This window comes from Pseudophryne corroboree, chromosome 3, assembly GCF_028390025.1.
Source record: "Pseudophryne corroboree isolate aPseCor3 chromosome 3, aPseCor3.hap2, whole genome shotgun sequence".
NCBI lineage: Eukaryota > Metazoa > Chordata > Amphibia > Anura > Myobatrachidae > Pseudophryne > Pseudophryne corroboree.
Genome location: NC_086446.1, coordinates 486,036,142 through 486,055,348, shown reverse-complemented (window position 1 = coordinate 486,055,348; position 19,207 = coordinate 486,036,142). Strand labels below are relative to the sequence as shown.

The 19,207-nt window shown below is 46.2% G+C and overlaps 1 protein-coding gene across 6 annotated transcripts in view; it reads right to left on the bottom strand.

Annotated features, from left to right (window-relative positions):
- RHOT1 (ras homolog family member T1) overlaps positions 1 to 19,207 on the bottom strand; it is a 153,795-nt gene that overhangs the window by 66,783 nt on the left and 67,805 nt on the right. For all 6 annotated transcript variants that reach the window (XM_063960880.1, XM_063960885.1, XM_063960883.1 and 3 more), the window contains exons 2-7: positions 11,960 to 12,018; positions 11,409 to 11,490; positions 11,114 to 11,157; positions 8,781 to 8,834; positions 8,497 to 8,549; positions 8,232 to 8,340 (exon numbers count right to left, since the gene is read on the bottom strand). In XM_063960880.1, coding sequence (XP_063816950.1) covers positions 8,232 to 8,340; positions 8,497 to 8,549; positions 8,781 to 8,834; positions 11,114 to 11,157; positions 11,409 to 11,490; positions 11,960 to 11,992 — 375 coding nt within the window. In that variant the 5' untranslated portion in view covers positions 11,993 to 12,018. The remainder of the gene's footprint in view (positions 1 to 8,231; positions 8,341 to 8,496; positions 8,550 to 8,780; positions 8,835 to 11,113; positions 11,158 to 11,408; positions 11,491 to 11,959; positions 12,019 to 19,207) is intronic.

Below are 19,207 nucleotides of genomic sequence, written 5' to 3'. Positions count from 1 at the left end.
TTCACTACATAGGGAGAGGCTGCGCAGAGATGAGCTCATCTCCCAGCACAGCCTCCGCTGCCGGCTCCACCCCCTGCCGCTATGGCAACCAACCCGGCAAATTGCCGGGTCGGTTAGCCTGCTGATAGGGTCCAATGCTGGATCCCAACCAGGAAGGACCCGTTTTCAATTCCCGGGTGGGATCCGGCATTGGTGGAGTGAAAGGGGTATAAGGTAGATATTTTTAGCATATTCTTTTTGAAAAAAAAGTAAATTTAGAGATATAGCTACAACAATAATCATGGCCTATTGCTAAACTCACCAGTAAAAGCTGGTGAAAAAAAAAGATATGAAAAGTTACAGTGTATTTTCACGAATATCCACTGATACATAAGGTTCCCATTCATTTTCAGTAGATGTTCAGTAGATTTCTCTAACGTCCTAAGTGGATGCTGGGGACTCCGTAAGGACCATGGGGATAGCGGCTCCGCAGGAGACTGGGCACATCTAAAGAAAGCTTTAGGACTATCTGGTGTGCACTGGCTCCTCCCCCTATGACCCTCCTCCAAGCGCCAGTTAGATCTCTGTGCCCGAACGAGAAGGGTGCACACTAGGGGCTCTCCTGAGCTTCTTAGTGAAAGTTTTAGATTAGGTTTTTTATTTTCAGTGAGACCTGCTGGCAACAGGCTCACTGCATCGAGGGACTAAGGGGAGAAGAAGCGAACTCACCTGCGTGCAGAGTGGATTGGGCTTCTTAGGCTACTGGACATTAGCTCCAGAGGGACGATCACAGGCCCAGCTTGGATGGGTCCCAGAGCCGCGCCGCCGGCCCCCTTACAGAGCCAGAAGGCAGAAGAGGTCCGGAAAATCGGCGGCAGAAGACGTCCTGTCTTCAACAAGGTAGCGCACAGCACTGCAGCTGTGCGCCATTGCTCTCAGCACACTTCACACTTCGGTCACTGAGGGTGCAGGGCACTGGGGGGGGCGCCCTGAGACGCAATAAAAACACCTTGGATGGCAAAAAAAAATGCATCACATATAGCTCCTGGGCTATATGGATGCATTTAACCCCTGCCAGAATCCATAAAAAAGCAGGAGAAAAGTCCGCGAAAAAGGGGCGGAGCCTATCTCCTCAGCACACTGGCACCATTTTCCCTCACAGCTCCTTTGGAGGGAAGCTCCCTGTCTCTCCCCTGCAGTCACTACACTACAGAAAGGGTTAAAAAAAAAGAGAGGGGGGCACTAATTAGGCGCAGTATTAACTATACAGCAGCTATAAGGGGAAAAACACTTATATAAGGTTATCCCTGTATATATATAGCGCTCTGGTGTGTGCTGGCAAACTCTCCCTCTGTCTCCCCAAAGGGCTAGTGGGGTCCTGTCCTCTATCAGAGTATTCCCTGTGTGTGTGCTGTATGTCGGTACTTTTGTGTCGACATGTATGAGGAGAAAAATGATGTGGAGACGGAGCAGATTGCCTGTAATAGTGATGTCACCCCCTAGGGGGTCGACACCTGAGTGGATGAACTGTTGGAAGGAATTACGTGACAGTGTCAGCTCTGTATAAAAGACAGTGGTTGACATGAGACAGCCGGCTACTCAGCTTGTGCCTGTCCAGACGTCTCATAGGCCGTCAGGGGCTCTAAAGCGCCCGTTACCTCAGATGGCAGATATAGACGCCGACACGGATACTGACTCCAGTGTCGACGGTGAAGAGACGAATGTGACTTCCAGTAGGGCCACACGTTACATGATTGAGGCAATGAAAAATGTTTTACACATTTCTGATAATACGAGTACCACCAAAAAAGGGGTATTATGTTCGGTGAGGAAAAACTACCTGTAGTTTTCCTGAATCTGAGAAATTAAATGAGGTGTGTGATGATGCGTGGGTTTCCCCCGATAACAACGGATAATTTCTAAAATGTTATTGGCATTATATCCTTTCCCGCCAGAGGTTAGGGTGCGTTGGGAAACACCCCCTAGGGGGGATAAAGCGCTCACACGCTTGTAAGGGCTCTACCTTCGCCTGAGATGGCCGCCCTTAAGGATCCTGCTGATAGAAAGCAGGAGGGTATCCTAAAAGGTATTTACACACATACTGGTATTATACTGCGACCAGCAATCGCCTCAGCCTGGATGTGCAGTGCTGGGTTGGCGTGGTCGGATTCCCTGACTGAAAATATTGATACCCTAGATAGGGACAGTATATTTTTGCCTATAGAGCATTTAAAAGATGCATTTTTATATATGCGTGATGCACAGCGAAATATTTGCCGACTGGCATCAAGTCTAAGCGCGTTGTCCATTTCTACCAGTAGAGGGTTATGGACACGTCAGTGGTCAGGTGATGCGTATTCCAAACGGCATTTGGAAGTATTGCTTTATTTGAGTTATTTGGGGTCGGTCTTTCAGACCTGGTGGCCACGGCAACAGCTGGGAATTCCACGTTTGTACCCCAGGTCGCCTCTCAACATGAGAAGACGCCGTATTATCAGGCGCAGTCTTTTCGTGGACAAGCGGGCAAAAGGTTCCTCATTTCTGCCCCGTGACAGAGGGAGAGGAAAAAGGCTGCAGAAATCAGCCAGTTCCCAGGAACAGAAACCCTCTCCCGCCTCTGCCAAGCCCTCAGTATACGCTGGGGCTTTACAAGCAGAATCAGGCACGGTGGGGGGCCTGTCTCAATGAATTTCAGCGCGCAGTGGGCTCACTCGCAAGTAGACCCCTGGATCCTTCAGGTGATATCTCAGGGGTACAAATTAGAATTCGAGACGTCTCCCCCTCGCCGTTTCCTAAAGTCGGCTTTACCGATGTCTCCTTCTGACAGGGAGACAGTTTTGGAAGCCATTCACAAGCTGTATTCCCAGCAGGTGATAATCAAGATACCCCTCCTGCAACAGGGAACGGGGTATTATTCCACACTGTTGTGGTACCGAAGCCGGACGGCTCGGTGAGACCGATTCTAAATCTAAAATCTTTGAACACTTACGTACAGAGGTTCAAATTCAAGATTGAGTCACTCAGAGCAGTGATTGCGAACCTGGAAGAAGGGGACTACATGATGTCTCGGGACATCAAGGATGCTTACCTTCATGTCAAAATTTACCCTTCTCACCAAGGGTACCTCAGGTTTATGGTACAGAACTGTCACTATCAGTTCAGACGCTGCCGTATGGATGGTACCCGGCACCCCGGGTCTTTACCAAGGTAATGGCCGAAATGATGATATTCCTTCGAAGGAAGTGAATTTTAGTTATCCCTTCCTTGGACAATTCCCTGATAAGGGTAAGATCCAGGGAACAGTTGGAGGTCGGTGTAGCACTATCTCAGGTAGTGTTGCGGCAGCACGATTGGATTCTCAATATTCCAAAATCGCACCTGGTTCCGACGACATGTCTTCTGTTCCTAGGGATGATCCTGGACACAGTCCAGAAAAAGGTGTTTCTCCCGGAGGAGAAAGCCAGGGAGTTATCCGAGCTAGTCGGGAACCTCCTAAAACCGAGCCAATTCTCAGTGCATCAATGCACAAGGGTTCTGGGTAAAATGGTGGCTTCCTACGAAGCAATCCCATTCGGCAGATTCCACGCAAGAACTTTCCAGTGGGACCTGCTGGACAAATGGTCCGGATCGCATCTTCAGATGCATCAGCGGATAACCCTGTCACCAAGGACAAGGGTGTCCCTCCTGTGGTGGTTGCAGAGTGCTCATCTTCTAGAGGGCCGCAGATTAGGCATTCAGGACTGGGTCCTGGTGACCACGGATGCCAGCCTGCGAGGCTGGGGAGCAGTCACACAGGGAAGGAATATCCAGGGCTTATGGTCAAGCCTGGAGACATCACTTCACATAAATATCCTGAAGCTAAGGGACATTTACAATGCTCTAAGCTTAGCAAGACCTCTGCTTCAAGGTCAGCCGGTGTTGATCCAGTCGGACAACATCACGGCAGTCACCCACGTAAACAGACAGGGTGGCACAAGAAGCAGGAGGGCAATGGCAGAAGCTGCAAGGATTCTTCGCTGGGCGGAAAATCATGTGATAGCACTGTCAGCAGTATTCATTCCGGGAGTGGACAACTGGGAAGCAGACTTCCTCAGCACGACCTCCATCCGGGAGAGTGGGGACTTCACCCAGAAGTCTTCCACATGATTAAAAACTCGACAGGTATTGCGCCAGGTCCAGGGACCCTCAGGCAATAAGCTGTAGACGCTCTGGTAACACCGTGGGTGTACCAGTCAGGGTATGTGTTCCCGCCTCTCATACCCAAGGTACTGAGATTGATAAGATGGAGAGGAGTAAGCACTATATTCGTGGTTCCGGATTGGCCAAGAAGGACTTGGTAACCGGAACTTCAAGAGATGCTCACGGAGGATCCGTGGCCTCTACCTCTAAGAAGGGACCTGCTCCAGCAAGGACCCTGTCTGTTCCAAGACTTACCGCGGCTGCGTTTGACGGCATGGCGGTTGAACGCCGGATCCTGAAGGAAAAAAGGCATTCCGGATGAAGTCATCCCTATCCTGATCAAAGCCAGGAAGGATGTAACCGCAAAAACATTATCACCGCAATTGGCGAAAATATGTTGCGTGGTGCGAGGCCAGTAAGGCCCGACGGAGGAAATTCAACTGGGTCGATTCCTACATTTCCTGCAAACAGGACTGTCTATGGGCCTGAAATTGGGGTCCATTAAGGTTCAAATTTCGGCCCTGTCAATTTTCTTCCAAAAAGAACTAGCTTCAGTCCCTGAAGTTCAGACGTTTGTAAAAGGGGTACTGCATATACAGCCTCCTTTTGTGCCTCCAGTGGCACTTTGGGATCTCAATGTAGTTTTGGGTTCCAAAAGTCACATTGGTTTGAACCACTTAAATCTGTGGAGTTAAAATATCTCACATGGAAAGTGGTCATGCTGTTGGCCCTGGCCTGGGCCAGGCGCGTGTCAGAATTGGCGGCTTTATCCTGAAAAAGCCCTTATCTGATTTTCCATTCGGACAGGGCGGAATTGAGGACTCGTCCTCAGTTTCTCCCCAAGGTGGTTTCAGCGTCTCACCTGAACCAACCTATTGGTGGTGCCTGCGGCTACTAGGGACTTGGAGGCCTCCAAGTTGCTAGACGTTGTCAGTGCCCTGAAAATATATGTTTCCAGGACGGCTGGAGTCAGGAAATCTGACTCGCTGTTTATCCTGTGTGCACCCAACAAGCTGGGTGCTCCTGCTTCTAAGCAGACTATTGCTCGTTGGATTTGTAGTACAATTCAGCTTGCACATTCTGTGGCAGGCCTGCCACAGCCAAAAATCTGTAAATGCCCACTCCACAAGGAAGGTGGGCTCATCTTGGGCGGCTGCCCGAGGGGTCTCGGCTTTACAACTTTGCCGAGCAGCTACTTGGTCAGGAGCAAATACGTTTGTAAAATTCTACAAAATTGATATCCTGGCTGAGGAGGACCTGGAGTTCTCTCATTTGGTGCTGCAGAGTCATCTGCACTCTCCCGCCCGTTTGGGAGCTTTGGTATAATCCCCATGGTCCTTACGGAGTCCCCAGCATCCACTTAGGACGTTAGAGAAAATAAGAATTTACTTACCGATAATTCTATTTCTCATAGTCCGTAGTGGATGCTGGGCGCCCATCCCAAGTGCGGATTGTCTGCAATACTTGTACATAGTTATTGTTACAAAAATCGGGTTATTATTGTTGTGAGCCATCTTTCAGAGGCTCCTCTGTTATCATGCTGTTAACTGGGTTCAGATCACAGGTTATACGGTGTGATTGGTGTGGCTGGTATGAGTCTTACCCGGGATTCAAAATCCTTCCTTATTGTGTACGCTCGTCCGGGCACAGTATCCTAACTGAGGCTTGGAGGAGGGTCATAGGGGGAGGAGCCAGTGCACACCAGATAGTCCTAAAGCTTTCTTTAGATGTGCCCAGTCTCCTGCGGAGCCGCTATCCCCATGGTCCTTACGGAGTCCCCAGCATCCACTACGGACTATGAGAAATAGAATTATCGGTAAGTAAATTCTTATTTTTCACGAATATCCACTGATACATAAGGTTCCCATTCATTTTCAGTAGATGTTAGAAAAGTTTAAAAAAAAAAGTTGAAAAGTAAAATTTAGCAAAAAAAGCCACAATATAAAACAAAACAAAAAAAACTTACATACATTCAGAGACGATGCTTAAAAAATGCGAAAAGTATAGAAAAGTGAAATGTATCTTTTTTTTTTTAACGCAATTAACTGTTGATACATCAGGCCCCATATGTTTAATTCAAATTGACTGAGGTACTAATTAAAGTCACCTGTGCTTAAGCATGGATATCCTTAAAATCTGGACTTTAATGACCGAGATTTGCAAACTGGTCTACACTAATACAGAGGCGTAATTTTGGTATAATTTTTTATGTAAATTCATTTAGGTGTTATTTTGTATTATTTAACCAAATGGGATTAATTTATCTATTCTGAAAAATTCCAATTTAATTTGCCTTAAACAACTACATATCTATGTACATTAAAGACGTACAATAAAAGGCTTTGCAGTTGCAAACTAATGTCACATAATGCTAAAACAATTATATAAAGCTTCTGATGAGACAGTGTAGCGCTGTTTTGATTTATACTTTTTTTTTATGATAAAACTCCCATGACCGGAATAAATTGGTGCCTCACTAACTTCACTGCAAAAGTAACATTTTGATTATAAAACCATTTACTCGACAAAGACCATGATTTACTTATACAGAGATTTGTCATACACATCAGTTCTTGCCCCAGTGGAGTTTAGAGTACAAATTCCTACACAAGCACGCACGCACGCACACACACACGCACACATTAATTTTTGTGAGAATCCAATTAGTCTACCAGTATGTGTTTGGTATATGGGAAGAAACCCACACAAACACAGGAATACCAAATAAAACTCTACACGGATGGGGTACTGGAATTAAACTTATGACCCCAGAAATGTGAGGCACTGTGTCACAGTGAATATAAAACTATTGCATAATTCCATACACTGACCCTTCTCTACATTTATTATTTTGTTACCAACAGAGTAAGGGGTATATTCAATTGAGGTCGGATCCATTCCGACATGCATTTGTCGGAATGGATCCGACAATTCGACTTTTTTGAATAGCCCTTGAGATGAGGGACCGGAGAGGGGGGGAGATCCGCAGGCAGACGAGGGGCAGCCGCTGGCAGCCGGGGAACAGCAGCACTGCAGGAGGATGTGGCACAGCCGTCAGACCTCACGGCAGCGTCCACCCGGCTCCAGCAAGCGGGACCTCACTTGCTGGAGCCGGGTGGACGCTGCCGTCAGCGGCGGCTGTGCCACATCCTCCTGCAGCGCTGTGCTGTAGCGCTGCTGTCCCCCGTCTGCCCTCTCCTCCTCTCAGGTCCCTCATCTCAGTTCGACTTTTTTTTAAGTCGAACTGAGATGGTCGGAAACGGAGCCAAAACCTGTCAAATTTGGCCCCGTTTACCTCAGAAGGACGTGAATCGGCAGCTATACCGCCAATTCAAGCTCTGTTCGACAAGTCGAATTCCAAGACTTGTCGAATAAAAATGCTGGGGACTGAATAAGTCGGAGCCCCTTCCGACCTGAAAAAGTCGAAAACTGCCGTCTTTTTTGACAAGACGGCAGTTTCGACCTTAATTGAATATACCCCTAAATGTCCAGGGTATGTTTGGCCTGACAAGCAGGAACAACACACCTAATAAAAAAAACTATTAAGTTACCTGAATAAAACGTAAAGAGGGTGAAAGGACTCACTCTCTGTGCAAGTCTGTCCCACAACACGCGCCATAGATCTGTAATGTGTGTTGTACCTGCTTAAATGTTCTACATTTTTAAATGATAGAGGGAAGGGTTTATGCTGACAGTTTCTTAGCAGCCACTATAAAAGAATGCCACAGTTATCATAATGTCTGCTCCATGTCAGGTGGACAAGTCAGAGTGCCGAGATGGAAAGTCAGGGTTTTAGCTGGTGTAAAGCACTCCTCTATCTTTTTCTTATGTATGAACAGATGTATCTTTTGTCAGAGAATGAATTTCTGAGAACAGATAGAGGTAAGGTAACTTGGGAATTGTACATGTTATTTCTTACGTCTCAAGCATGGTGCAAAAGTACAACAAATCACATACCACCCCTGGTCTATCATGCCTGAACACTGCGGACACAGCAGGTGATACACTTTGAACAGAATTAGCGGAAGGGATCCTGGATAATATGAGGATATCTGTTACATCTCCAAACTCACCTCCACACAGGTTTCTATCTCAGAATATTGGTTCATTATAGGGAGGATGGTTTCCATACTACTGTAATCCAATAGATCTGACTTATTCCCCACCAGAATCAGAGGGACCCTAAAAATAGAAACGGTGTCATAAAAAAAGATGTGATGAATGAGACAGCCGTGAGTGTCGACAGCAGAGAGGTCCAGGTCAGAGTGTGTGTGAGAGACAATGCCTGGATGAAGTTTGTCCTCCCACTGGTTGTGAAATGATAAACTTTATAGCTACCTGCTATCTTTGTCCATTCGCTCATTGATCAGCGGAATCCAGTGGTTGGTGACCTGAGAGAAATGTAATAATAGTACAAATTATTTGAAAATAGATTTAATCATATGAAAAACACAAAAATAACTCAGGCCTGGAAAGTTTCTTTTTCCACTATTTGAAATTAAAATGTAAAAGTAAGTGAAACGGAAATGTGATCCTTCATACTAGAAAATGAGAATAGCATCCAGAATGGTGTTGAGAACACAGCATAGGGTAAAGAGAAGTAACTGGTCAATATTGCATACCTTGTCTATTGAATTCTTGTTGTTTACAGCATACACAATACATATAACATTTGCCTAGAAAGTAAAGAAAAACAAAGGCTGTTACTATCCGGCTCACTTAAACGTATAATTCATGCAAGAATCAGTCATTGTACACTATGTAGACAAAAGTGACTTGACACCCCCGTGCAAGTGAAATGGTGTGCTCCTGCAGCAGACATGTTTGTGAAGATATAAATCAGGCAGAGGGGCACTGATAAGATCTTTGGTAACAAAATGGCTTGCCCAACGGAGCCTTGTCAAACTCCTGTCCCAAAAGAAGTTTCGAACCTTGCTAGCACGCACAAGTCACTTTAGAAATGGCTTTCTCCCATCTGCAGTACAGATGCTAAATGTGCGAGTGTATTTTATGTATGTTATGATTAGTGTTGTCTGCTACTGGGTGCTATATACTTTTGTAATTTTGTTTGTCAACATGTTTGGCTGATGACAATAAACTAAACTTTGAACTGAACTTGAGCTAACAAAGTTTGAAATCGAGATCATCGTAGGTTGCTCAATCGGAGGTATGAGTGTGTGAAGCATTGCAGTTGTTAGGAAGGTTCCTAAATACACGTGTCTTTTGTCATTAATGCGTGGAAGAAGAACAGTCATTGCAGGAATGCACCTCGCACTGGAAGACCCCCAAAACAGCAACCCAAAGATCGGAGAGTGCTGACCAGGGAGCTGTGAAAGTACCATGCAAACCATTGCACATGAGCTCCAACTGACCACTAATGTGCCAGCTTCGACAATAACACTTCATAGGGAGGCCCATGCACTTGGATATTATGGGAAGCGACGATCATAAACCTCTAATCACAAAGAAGCCCAGTGCTTACGATGGTGTAAAAAGCGCAGAAACCAGATAGTGTAATGGGATGCGTTTAATTTGCTGGCTGTCGGGATCCCGGCGGTCAGGGTGCAGATGCCGGAATCCCACCAGCCGGCAATGCCACCAGCCGAAATCCTGACGCACCAGGGCTATTCCCACTCGTAGGTGTCCATGTCAACCATAGCGTGGGAACAGATCCTGTGGTGAGTGCAGCGAGCCCGCAAGGGGACTCTTAGTGCTCGCCCGCTGCCGGCATTCTGATGGGCGGGATGCCGCTGTCAGGATACTGACAGCTGGCATCCAACCCACCGGTAAAACATACTGAATTCAGTGGAACAATGGCGGCGAGTGTTATGGAGTGACGAATCACAATTTAAACTTTTCAGATCAGATGGACGTGTTTGAGTCTGGCGATTGCCAGGACCATGTCTGATGCCAGAGTGTACAGTACCTACAGTAAAGCATGGAGGTGGTGGCGTTATGCTGTGCGACTGGTTTGGCATGGGTCCACTAGTTGTAATGCATGATCACATTAACTCTGAGAAGTATAGAGATGTTCTTGATAACTCCCTACATTGTGGCAGTTCTACGGAAATGAGGAATGCTTTATCAGGACGACAATGCCACGTGTCATGTTTCCATGGCAACACTGGACTGTTATACAGAAAATTTGGTAACCCGGATGGAGCGGCCAGCTCAGAGTCCAGATCTTAACCCCACTGAGAACCTTTGGGACGAATTGGAGTGCCGACTCTACCTTCTTCAGTGTCACAGTTGGTCACTGTATTTAGGGCCTTATTCAGATCTAGCACATCTACGATCATTTTCTGAGACATGCTGGAGGACGCCCGGCACAGGGCTAGTCCACCCCGCATGTCCGGCTCTGCCCCCCCCCCTGCACTAATGCCGTTGGCACGCCCTCTCCAGCCCCGCGACCGCCTCTGTCTGTCAATCAGGCAGAGGCGATCGCAGCCCTGAGATGTTTTTAGCATCTCACTGGGCTCCCGGGGTATGCGGGAGCACGCCACAAAAATATTCAGACTGCGATCGCTACTGCAGCGATGCAGTCTGAATTACCCCCTTAAGGCGGAATGACGAAACATACAGCATGCTGTTGTCCAGGAACTTGTGGACAGTTTGCCAAGAAGGGTGTCTGCAGTAATCACACCTACCTTACTGACATCAATAAAATCTCACTAATCTATTTGCTGTCAGTGTCCAATCACTTTTGTAAATGACTTACATGCATTAAGCCATATCAGAGAGGAGGTGGTGCACATTAAAAAATAAAATGTATTCTGTGAAGAGCATCAACCCTCCTACCTCCTATGCTGGTCACACAGAGTTGATGGGTCAGTCACATATTACAACCTATATAGTGCCTTCTGGAGAGTGACAGGGCCAAGATGAACACAACTTGGCTGTGATGTCACTTTATACATACCCAATGGTACTCATAAAATACTGATAGGTCTCTTACCCGGGAGATCTCCTGATACAGCTGCTCATCTGTTTGCTCGGCCTCTGTACAAAATAAAAACAGAAAGTTAAACAAGAGCCTTAGATTGATTTCCATACTGGATATCCTGACACAAAGACTTCAGGCTAAGCACATGGTCATCTGGTCACCTAGGCACGCAATATATGTGAACTGCATACCACATATTTAATATACAGATTTAATAAAATATATCTATTCACCAGATACTATGAATTCTTGATTTCCTTTTCTTTATTTTTAAACAAGCTTTCTTGGTCATGTCATTAGGCATTACCAGAATAATCCACGATGTGTGTGGGGACTCGTTCTGGTGTAACATCTCCAGGGATTGTAATTTCCTCAGCACGAGCAGGAACCTGAAACCGAGGCAGAATTAGGCAGAATTATTCCACACACAGCAATTTGTAAAGATCCCTACTTGACTACAGGTATATCAATAGTAAAGACAGCCATTTTTCTCTGATACCAAGAGAATATTCAATTCAACCCCAGATCAGTTTTAGTCCTGCTCACTTCCACCTATATTACAGACACCTATAGTAAATCAAAAGGCTCTCACATCCTACTGAAACTCAAATCACAAAAAGATTATGTTGTACAGACATGTTTATGAGATGTCTCCGATTACATGCTATGTAACATATATATATATATATATATATATATATACACATATATATTAAAAACTAAACTAAAAGAAACCTTATAAAATCACAAAGCTCTGATTATCTGTAGTTTGTACAGCAAAGCCTAGCAATGTACCCTAACGTTATGCCTGTGCAATAATCTATACAGATAGGTGGTATAAAGTGCATAGTATCTTACATCTTCTGGGAACTCTTCACTGACCAATGACATAATCAGCGACGTCTTCCCCACCCGAGCTGAAAAGACATTAAGTTTACCAAATAAGCAACAATGGTTTAAGGTTAAATGTATAAAAACATATCATGAGTAAGCCCACACATGATGTACAACCAGCAGTTTAGAGAAGCTAGCCATTTTGACAGAGGTTCCAGGGGTTCGCAAACAGCAAATCTTCTTCCAAGGTGTGGGGTATTCAGCCCAAAGGACACCATCTGCCATTCTGGAACAGTAAATAATCGCATCCATCTCCATTATAAATTTTGCCTTACACCTCAAAGAAGTGCTCAGGAAAACTTGCAATGTAGGAGCTACCATAACGGTCCGCTACATGTTGAAGCAGGCATAGAGGCAATGCCTGGCGGTACATCACCAGTAACGGATTTCCCCCAATGAGAGGTTCAGCAAAAAATAGAAGCATAGAATTAAACTGCAGGTTACAGTGGCATATTATGTGTATGTTCCTGTGTGGGTGTGTATTAGTGTGTTTGGGACCCTGTTTGATTATAAATGAAATGTAATAAGTAATACAGATTGAGTATCCCTTATCCAAAATGCTTGGGACCAGAAGTATTTTGGATATCGGATTTTTCCGTATTTTGGAATAATTGCATACCATAATGAGATATCATGGCGATGGGACCCAGGTCTAAACACAGAATGCATTTGTTACATATACACCTTATACACACAGCCTGAAGGTCATTTTAGCCAATATTTTAAATAACTTTGTGCATTAAACAAAGTGTGTGTACATTCACACAATTCATTTATGTTTCATATACACCTTACACACACAGCCTTAAGGTCATTTAATACAATATTTTTAATAACTTTCCTTATTAAACAAAATTTGTGTACATTGAGCCATCAGAAAACAAAGGTTTCACTATCTCACTCTCACTTAAAAAATTCTGTATTTCGGAATATTTGGATATGGGATACTCAACCTGTAATGTATATAGTACATTATTAGGTGGAGGTCATTTTTTAAAGCATAAAACAGCTTTAAGAGCAAATGTAGTTTTGTACTCTGTAGGGGAAATTCATGCTGTCAACGCCAACATTTCTTCTCGCTGCCCATGTGCAGGCGAGAAGGATTGTGCGAAAAGTGACCCGTTTGGGCACCCAAACTGCACATGCTCAAACTGGTTTAGCCGTTTTATGCATCTAGCGGCTAAACCCATCTAAAGTCCTGGCTAGAGAGCTCACACTCCTGTTTGGGCACCCAAACCATGATCTTTTCCCACATTTCTGCTCGCCACCTCAGCAGGCTGCGAGCAGAAATGTGCGTGCCCATGGTATTCACACTCATTCGGAGTAATAACCGAGTTGCTCCATCAGGCGTCTATTGCAAACAGTCACAAAAAACAACTGAATCCCCCCCCACCCCCTCATGACTTATTCACAAAGTCAATTTTCTGTATGACTTTGGTAATTATTGTATAATTAGCAAGAGCTTACTACTTTCTTATTAACCATATAATGGGGTCGATTCTATTCGGCAACTAACGAATAGCGCCGGGAATTAGCTCCCGACACTATTCAATTCAGCAACTAGTTACGTCGGCGATGGCCCGTTCTCGCCGACAAAACAGGTTGAATTGTCGGGAGAACGGGCATTCTCCGACTTAACTCCCCGGCGCGAGGCTGATTCCCGACAGAATCAGCCTCGCGCCGGCCGCGAGGCAGCACTTTTGTCGGGTTTCTCTTCTCATCCCCCGGGGATGAGAGAAGAATTCCCGACAATTGCAGATAATTAGTTGCTGAATTGAATAGCGTCGGGAGCTAATTCCCGGCGCTATTCGTTAGTTGCCGAATAGAATCGACCCCAATGTGGCCCATCAATATGCAAGAGTATATGCAGCACATTGGGGTCAATTCAATTCGATGACTAGTTGCCAATTCCACTAGTTTACTTAAGTTTTGTCGACAATTGGAATTCCCACCAATTCAATTGTCGCCAATGTGACGGTTTAGTCGGCGATGTATATACAATTCCTGACAATTTGTTCTCCCTATAGGTTATAATAGTCAGACCAATTCAATGAACTTGCGGGTGGGGAGAGAGTTCGAATTCCCGACAATTTTAGACTTAAACTCTCCCTTTGTTTTCTCTCATCCCCCAAGGGGTGAGAGTTTACAAATTTTTGTTTTGAATTTAATACTAAGCTATTAGAAATGCTGTAAATAGGTCTAAGTTTTCAATCCAACACATTTATATTCCCACTGGCTAGTTTAGCAAGTGGTTTGTCCCTCTCCCTTCTTAGTTGTTTCAACTAACATATCTTGCTGCAATAGAAGATTTCATCTGAAGGAGGAAGGACAGCATGCACCTGATTGGAGTTTTAAGAGGACGCCAATCAAATCTTATCATCGTATAGTACATGATTACACAACTAGGACAGCGATGTGTTTTGTGCCGCAGCGCACCGCAAACAACATTGCAGCGGGGCAGTTATGTCAGAGAATGCTGGATCTCCCTACAAAACGGCAGGTTTAAGTTGCGAGAACCGGCATTCTCTGATTTACGGAGCGCTAAATTGACTAGCTGCGGGAGCCCCCTACTGGCACTATTCAATCCGTGCTGAAACTGAATTTACCCCTTCGAAAAACATTTTACTTAATTTAATATTATTTTCAGAATTTTTAAATAAACTGTGAAAAAAATTCTGATACTCAGGTGGTGATACAAAAAAGTTTGGAAAACCACTGCACTACACTACTAAATAATAAAAAAACACTTTACTACTGCTTCTACTCTACACCGCTCACCCTGCACACACTACAATACTGCTGCTAATCTCTACTCCCGGCCCCACCTACAGTACACTACAGCCCCATACACACAGGGAGATTTCCCCAGAGATGTGTGCTGAGTGAGGAGGAGGGGGTCACTCATGTCACCCAGCGGTGAAATGAGTGATGTGCTAGATTGAGCCTGCATGCAGGCTCAATCTAGCACCAGCGACAGTGAAGCGCGGGGCCGCGCATTGCTATCGCTGTGGGGGTAAACACGGAGAGATCCGTGCTTAACTTCTAAGCAATCTAGTCAGATTGCTTAGAATTTAAGCACTGATCTCTGTGTGTACCCCCCTTACCTCTCACCCAATACACTACTTCACTCCCTTCCCTGCATAATCCGTCACTACCCTGCACTGCACCCCCCTCCCCGCACACACTATACTACAGAAACTACCCTGCACCCCCCTCCCCGCACACACTATCTTGCACCCCCATCCCCACAAACACTATACTACAGCCACTACCCTGCACTCCACTCCCCACACCTAGTACACTAGGCCGGACAATCGGTTGATCGGCAGTTCATGCTACCATATTCGTAACCTACTCTTAGTGTACATAGACCCCTAAGTATTTACTATATGAGAACATAAGACATTTGCACAGGGGCAATTCCCAAAGTGAAAATGGCAAACACATATGCATGGACAAATGTACTGCAGGTCAGTATTTTGTAACTTTGAAAGTAATTTGGAGTTGGGTACATACCCATTTGCATAGTGAAATATCCACATTTGACCTGTGCATGCCTACATCTCAACCAACACTCTGGTGTGGAATGGCTGACCGGTGGTAAGCATACCGGCAGCGGAATCCCGGCGGGAGGCGACTGCATCGAGCCCCTTGCGGGCTCTCTGCGCTGAGGGCTCGTTGGTGCCCTGCGCTCGCTACGGTTTCTTTTCCCACTCTATGGGTGTCGTGGACACCCACGTATGGGAATAGTCCCTGTTGGTTGGCATGCCAACCGTCAGGATAGTGAGGGTGCGGGATGTAGGGGGAGGTCATGTGATTGTCCGTCTCCTGACCGCCGGTCACATGAATACATCCCCCCAACACTCCCTTCCCCACACACAGTACACTACCTATTACCCTGCATACCCCTCCCCGCAAACACTACTGCAGCTACCCTGCAGCCTCTCAATGCACACACTACTCTACTTCTCACTGTACACACCTCCCCTGCATACTACCGCCGAACAAGTGGATACCTTTAAATACCTGGGTTCAACTATCAACGGTTAACAGATAGCCGCTACAAGTGACATCATGAGTGCCACAGCTGCCTTTGCAACTCTGAAAAAAGGCCTCTGGGACCAAAAGGACATTACCATTGCCACAAAAATTAGGGTATTCAACATATCAGTTAGAACAAATTTACTTTATGGTTCAGAATAATGGCAATACTTAAAAGCAACCTAACAAAGCTGGAATGTTTCCAAATGAGGTGCTTACGAAATATACTTTAAAAAAAAAAACGAATGGACCGGAGAAATTAAAACATCCAAAAACTATTCAAAGAGCAACCCACAGTTGAATCCTATATTAAAAGACAGCGTTTAAAGTGGTTTGGACATGTCTGCAGAATGGAGCCTAAAAGAATACCATACCAGTGCCTAAATACTGTAACACATTCCGGAGGAATGGAAAAATAAGAATTTACTCACCGGTAATTCTATTTCTCGTAGTCCGTAGTGGATGCTGGGAACTCCGTAAGGACCATGGGGAATAGACGGGCTCCGCAGGAGACTGGGCACTCTAAAAGAAAGATTAGGTACTATCTGGTGTGCACTGGCTCCTCCCTCTATGCCCCTCCTCCAGACCTCAGTAAAGGAAACTGTGCCCAGAAGAGCTGACACAACAAGGAAAGGATTTGGAATCCAGGGTAAGACTCATACCAGCCACACCAATCACACCGTACAACTCGTGATAACCATACCCAGTTAACAGTATGAACAACAACTGAGCCTCAGTAACAGATGGCTCATAACAATAACCCTTCAGTTAAGCAATAACTATATACATGTATTGCAGAGAGTCCGCACTTGGGACGGACGCCCAGCATCCACTACGGACTACGAGAAATAGAATTACCGGTGAGTAAATTCTTATTTTCTCTGACGTCCTAGTGGATGCTGGGAACTCCGTAAGGACCATGGGGATTATACCAAAGCTCCCAAACGGGCGGTAGAGTGCGGATGACTCTGCAGCACCGAATGAGCAAAGGCAAGGTCCTCCTCAGCCAGGGTATCAAACTTGTAGAACATAGCAAATGTGTTTGAACCCGACCAAGTAGCAGCTCGGCAAAGCTGTAAAGCCGAGACCCCTCGGGCAGCCGCCCAAGAAGAGCCCACCTTCCTTGTGGAATGGGCTTTCACTGATTTTGGATGCGGCAATCCTGCCGCAGAATGAGCTTGCTGAATCGTGTTACAGATCCAGCGCACAATAGTTTGCTTTGAAGCAGGAGCCCCCAGCTTGTTGGGTGCCTGCAGGATAAAGAGCGAGTCCGTTTTCCTGACTCCAGCCGTCCTGGCTACATAGATTTTCAAAGCCCTGACAACATCTAGTAACTTGGAGTCCTCCAAGTCCCGAGTAGCCGCAGGCACCACAATAGGTTGGTTCAAATGAAACGCTGAAACCACCATAGGGAGAAATTGGGGACGGGTCCTCAATTCTGTCCTGTCCATATGGAAGATCAGATAAGGGCTTTTACAAGACAAAGCCGCCAATTCTGACACACGCCTAGCCGAAGCCAAGGCCAATAGCATGACCACTTTCCACGTGAGATATTTTAGCTCCACGGTCTTAAGTGGCTCAAACCAGTGGGATTTCAGGAAACCCAACACAACGTTAAGATCCCAAGGTGTCACTGGAAGCACAAAAGGGGGCTGAATATGCAGCACTCCCTTAACAAACGTCTGAACTTCAGGCAGTGAAGCCAGTTCTTTTTGAAAGAAAATAGATAGGGCCGAAATCTGGACCTTTATGGATCCTAATTTTAGGCCCATAGTCACTCCTGACTGTAGGAAGTGCAGGAATCGACCCAGCTGGAATTCCTCTGTAGGGGCCTTCCTGGCCTCACACCAAGCAACATATTTTCGCCATATACGGTGATAATGTTGTGCTGTCACGTCTTTCCTAGCCTTTATCAGCGTAGGAATCACTTCATCTGGAATGCCCTTTTCCGTTAGGATCCGGCGTTCAACCGCCATGCCGTCAAACGCAGCCGCGGTAAGTCTTGGAACAGACAGGGCCCCTGCTGTAACAGGTCCTGTCTGAGAGGCAGAGGCCATGGTTCCTCTGAGATAATTTCTTGTAGTTCTGGGTACCAAGTTCTTCTTGGCCAATCCGGAACGATGAGTATAGTTCTTACTCCTCTCTTTCTTACTATCCTCAGTACCTTGGGTATGAGAGGAAGAGGAGGGAACACAAAAACCGACTGGTACACCCACGGTGTCACTAGTGCGTCCACAGCTATCGCCTGAGGGTCCCTTGACCTGGCGCAATATTGTTTTTTTAGCTTTTTGTTGAGGCGGGACGCCATCATGTCCACCTGTGGCCGTTCCCAACGGTTTACAATCTGCGTGAAGACTTCTGGATGAAGTCCCCACTCTCCCGGGTGTAGGTCGTGCCTGCTGAGGAAGTCTGCTTCCCAGTTGTCCACTCCCGGAATGAACACTGCTGACCGTGCTAGCACGTGATTTTCCGCCCATCGGAGAATCCTTGTGGCTTCTGCCATCGCCATCCTGCTTCTTGTGCCGCCCTGTCGGCTTACATGGGCAACCGCCGTGATGTTGTCTGATTGAATCAGCACTTGTTGGTTCTGAAGCAGGGGCTCTGCTTGACTCAGGGCGTTGTAAATGGCCCTTAGTTCCAGTATATTTATGTGTAGTGAAGTCTCCTGACTTGACCACAGTCCCTGGAAGTTCCTTCCCTGAGTGACTGCCCCCCATCCTCGGAGGCTTGCGTCCGTGGTCACCAGGACCCAGTCCTGTATGCCGAATCTGCGGCCCTCGAGAAGATGAGCACTCTGCAGCCACCACAGCAGAGACACCCTGGCCCTTAGGGACAGGGTGATCAACCGATGCATCTGAAGATGCGATCCGGACCATTTGTCTAACAGATCCCACTGAAAGATCCTTGCATAGAACCTGCCGAAGGGAATTGCTTCGTAAGAAGCCACCATCTTTCCCAGGACTCGCGTGCAGTGATGCACCGACACCTGTTTTGGTTTCAGGAGGTCCCTGACCAGAGATGACAATTCCTGGGCCTTCTCCACCGGGAGAAACACCTTCTTCTGTTCTGTGTCCAGAATCATGCCAAGGAAGAGCAGACGCGTCGCAGGAATCAGCTGCGACTTTGGGATATTCAGAATCCAGCCGTGCTGTAGCAACACTTCCCGAGAAA